This window comes from Chaetura pelagica, unplaced genomic scaffold (genome assembly GCF_000747805.2).
Source record: "Chaetura pelagica isolate M959 unplaced genomic scaffold, ChaPel_1.0 scaffold90, whole genome shotgun sequence".
Taxonomy (NCBI): Eukaryota; Metazoa; Chordata; class Aves; order Apodiformes; family Apodidae; genus Chaetura; species Chaetura pelagica.
Window position 1 is genome coordinate 4,229,446 of NW_009953496.1, and position 3,966 is coordinate 4,233,411.

General features: G+C 44.6%; 1 protein-coding gene across 1 annotated transcript in view; it reads right to left on the reverse strand.

Annotated features, from left to right (window-relative positions):
* The window catches only part of THEMIS (thymocyte selection associated), a 75,988-nt gene extending 72,343 nt beyond the window's left edge, over positions 1 to 3,645 (reverse strand). The window contains exon 1 of the mRNA XM_009999117.1: positions 3,555 to 3,645. Within this exon, the coding sequence (XP_009997419.1) occupies positions 3,555 to 3,645 (91 nt within the window). The remainder of the gene's footprint in view (positions 1 to 3,554) is intronic.
* Positions 3,646 to 3,966: the final 321 nt, after the last annotated feature.

Below are 3,966 nucleotides of genomic sequence, written 5' to 3' on the forward strand. Positions count from 1 at the left end.
ACTAATGATGAAATGGATGCACACATTATATGTTTTCAACTTACTCTCCACCCAGAACTGCAGCAGGCAGGCTTAGATCTGAAAACAGAGATGTAGATTGCATTGGTGTAGCAGGGTTATGAAGGTAGAATGGGATCTTTTAGAGCTTTTACCTTGCCAACTTTGCAGCTTCTAATAAAAATATCTCACCACATAGAAAAAGATACACCCATCCTTACAAGGACTTACAGCATTTTGTTTTCATTATACTTCCAGAGGCACTGAAAATCTATCAAAAACACTAGGGCTAATTTGGAAGTCCTACATTTGTAAAATCACTTAGACCTAAATGCAGTGTGTGGAAAATGTTGCTTCCAGATAGAGTAAATGAAGAGGTTCATCCCTACAGCACACAGTCCACCAGAGAAGACCAAAGAATGAATCATATTTGGCTGTCATCTTACCACATAGATTGCTATAGTCTTCTTTGATGGACTGTTATAACTTTGATGTAACAACTCTAATGGATTTAGTAGACCATTATTTGCTCCGTTAGCCATTCTATGTACCTGATTAAACTGACATTAAGAAAACTTGCACTTTTTTCTGGGGTTCTGGAGAGGAGAATATATGTAGCATGCAAATATGTACAAATTGTTGCTATTTAAAATTCTTACACCAGAAAAGTAATTATCCTTTGTGACTGCTCAGTTTCAAATCATCCCAAGTAATGCTTGAAAGAGAAATCTTTTCCCTTCTGCATGTTGTGCTGAGAATGGTTCAAGATTCCTATGAAATCCAACTCCATAAAAGCACTGATCCATGTAAGACTCTGCTGACCAGGCTGACTTTGCAGCCAGCTGGGAGCTGCTACAATCAGTGCACAAATGCTCTGATTTGGTCCCTGCAACCATAGCAATAAACCCACACACCTTGTCAATAGACCTGCCATTACCCACAACTTGATTGCTGATGTACTGTATGCAATAAGAGAAATCAAAAGGGTTGCTGGGGGAGCAAGGGGATCTGCCTGAGGAAAGGCTAAAGAACGGTTGTCCTAATGGAAAGTCGAAGTGCTCCGAGTGGTCCACTCTCCTGTTTAGCAATATAACAGGAGTTACTTCAGGCTCTCTCTGAGGCGCTACTCTTACCTCAGAAAATGCAACATAAATCACAATGCAATCACACTACAGTGTGCTCACTCCTGCTGACAGCTAGGGAGGGGAGCAAAATGTTCAGGAGGAATCCAACACAGACAGAGAGCTCAAGGACAGAGGGAGAGGAAGGGAGAGTCTGGCCTGAGAAGATATTTTGTAACCCTAGGTCCTCCAAAACTATCAGGCACAGAGCGTGCCAAGCTTCCTCTGAAGCAAGGAAGGAGCAGAGAGAGGAACCAAGAAGTGCCTGCTGGTGGACATCAGTGTTTCTACGTAATTGCAAGTATTTTGGGGATGTGCTGACTGTGAGGGGAAGGAGCCAAGCAGCACACCTGTGTCAGCCTTGCTAGTTGTATAAGCAAGAAACACCTGCATGTATCTTTGTGCTGCTTCTAGTCTGATAGTGGAAACACACCTGCAAACAGCTGAGAAGAAGCCTCCAGGAGCAGGGACAGAAGAGATGATGCTGCTGAAGAGAGAAGAAGCATCAGAGCAGCACAAGGGCTCTAGCTTTTAGTGCAAACGTTCCCAGGTCTCTAGAGCACATGCTGCCCCATCCCAAGGCTGTGCAGGCTCTTTTATTATAGACTGTCCAAGTCTACTAGCCTTTCTTTTTCACATGCAAGGACATTGCTGCAGAATGATCTGTGGGCTAAGTCTCCACAATTTTTTTTTCTCATGTGGAAGAGTTTACACAGTAAAAGGGAGGAGCAGCTGAAGTACCTTGGCTCCAAAGGTGTACTGGTAGGAGTTTTACCATCTGCTATCAGCAGGATGCAGACAGTAGGAACTCAGAAACCTGTTGACATCTGGGCTATCATCCCATAATTTTTATCATAGTATTTTGTATATACATGTATATCTGAGAGTATCTTGTGTACACACATACATACTTACATATACGCATGTATATACAACTTGTATTTTTATTACCTCTGCTTCCTTGGCATGTGCAAAGAGACATATATGATGGCTATGCCAGCATAAGCACGTGATTTATCTGTCTTTAGTTTAAATCCCACTATTCATCAGGACTCCTTACCAAGGATGCAATTCAGTTCAAGTTCTTGAGCCAATTTAAAACATAAATTTGGACAGGCCACATATCAAAGGTCAGAAAAAGCATATTTTGAAAAGTTTCTGGTAGTTTTGGCCAAGCTGTTTTGTTGTTGTTTTTTTTCCTTCCCCCCCCCCCCCCCCCCGCCCTGCATAATGGCCTTTTTGAGTATCACTACTCAATACTCACTATTCATGTGTCCTACAGTTTCCAGAGCAGCCATGATGGGCAATTGGGCAAACATGGCCAGTGCACTACCATCACAGCTGAAGTATGCCCTTTCCCATTTTCTTTTCACCCCAAGATACTGCTCTTGTGGAGAGAAGAATTGCCTGCTCTGGCTGCAGCTCAGAGTTTCCATGGGCACAGCTAAGAGCAGCCACCTCCTCTCTCTTCCTATGCAGCAGTGTGTGAGGATTTTTAGATTAACAGTAAAATAAGAAAAATATAAAACGATAGATAGATAGATAGATAGATAGATAGATAGATAGATAGATAGATAGATATTGTGGATCCTGAAGCAGATATTTGACTGAAGCAAGCTTCAGCTCATTTCATTAAGCCCTCTTTGGTTTGTTCAGTATGACCCCAAGTTTTACCTTGCAGTGGCAGGGAAGTAACTCTCTTTTCCTAGACTGATCCATAGGTTTGAGACCCATGTTTTTTCACTGTCACTAAACAAAGCTCATGACCTGAGCAAGTATAGAACTTTTCCTTTCAGTGCAAGCCCCTTTACCAGCCTTCCATTGTGTTTTGTGCACAAGCAGAGCACAGCACTAAGAACACCACAAAAAAAAAATCTCCGGCAGAAAAACTCAGCAAAATATTGCCCCTGGGATAGTCCTGTCTGGCTCATATTCACCCTTTTGTATTATTTCACTACCTGAAATGCCCTCAAATGCTCAGCAGAATATCAGCAAAACCTTATGGTCCCTCACAGTCACTTTCCAGACTCCCTGGTTCTTTATTTCAGAGACAAAGAGCGCCTCTCCATACCAGTCCCTGAAGAGCAGAGCTAGGTTTAAGCAATTAGCCTCTGTGAGGTTATTTGTGGTTGCTGGATTGATGGCACCGTGTGAGTGCAAAGCAAATTCATGACTTGTTCCAGTACTCTCTGCAGGATACAAGGAGGACTAACAACAGGTTAGTGAGAAGACCAGATGCACACCTACCATAGACATCTCCAAAGCTGTTGTTCATTACACTGGTTCTTCAAAGGGAAAATTGCAGCTGGTTGGAAACTGCTGGGTGACAACTCTGCCAGCATCCTCCCTCTGCCCCCCCTCACATCCTGGTTGCAAAGAGGACCTGATGTCAAACACAGACTTGCAAAGCCCTGCCAGAAAGCACCCGATACTCACCTTGGAAATAGATGCCTGACTGGATTTGGAGGACCCTGGGAAGGGCTCTAGGGTCCAGAGAATGAATGAACTTCTCCAGGGTAGATGCCATGGTCTGCAGCAAGGCAACATGTGGGTTTGGCACGTAAAAAACAGTGAACAGCTTTCGAGGCAGCAACACTTGCAGCCTGGTGCGTGCTGCTGTTGGCTCCGCGGTGGAGGGGAGGAGCAGCACAGGGTGGGTTTTCTGCTTGCTTTCCTTTGTGGCTGCTTCCTCCCAGAGCTGCAGCTGGAGTGAGGTGTGGTGGGGGGATGTTGAGCTGATGGCCCCACCATCAGGCTGGGATACCTGTGTCCACACAGGGTCCAGGCCAAGCTGGTAAAGATGCAGGGGGTGCTGTGGGTAGTGAGCTTTGGAAGGGGCAGGGGGGGC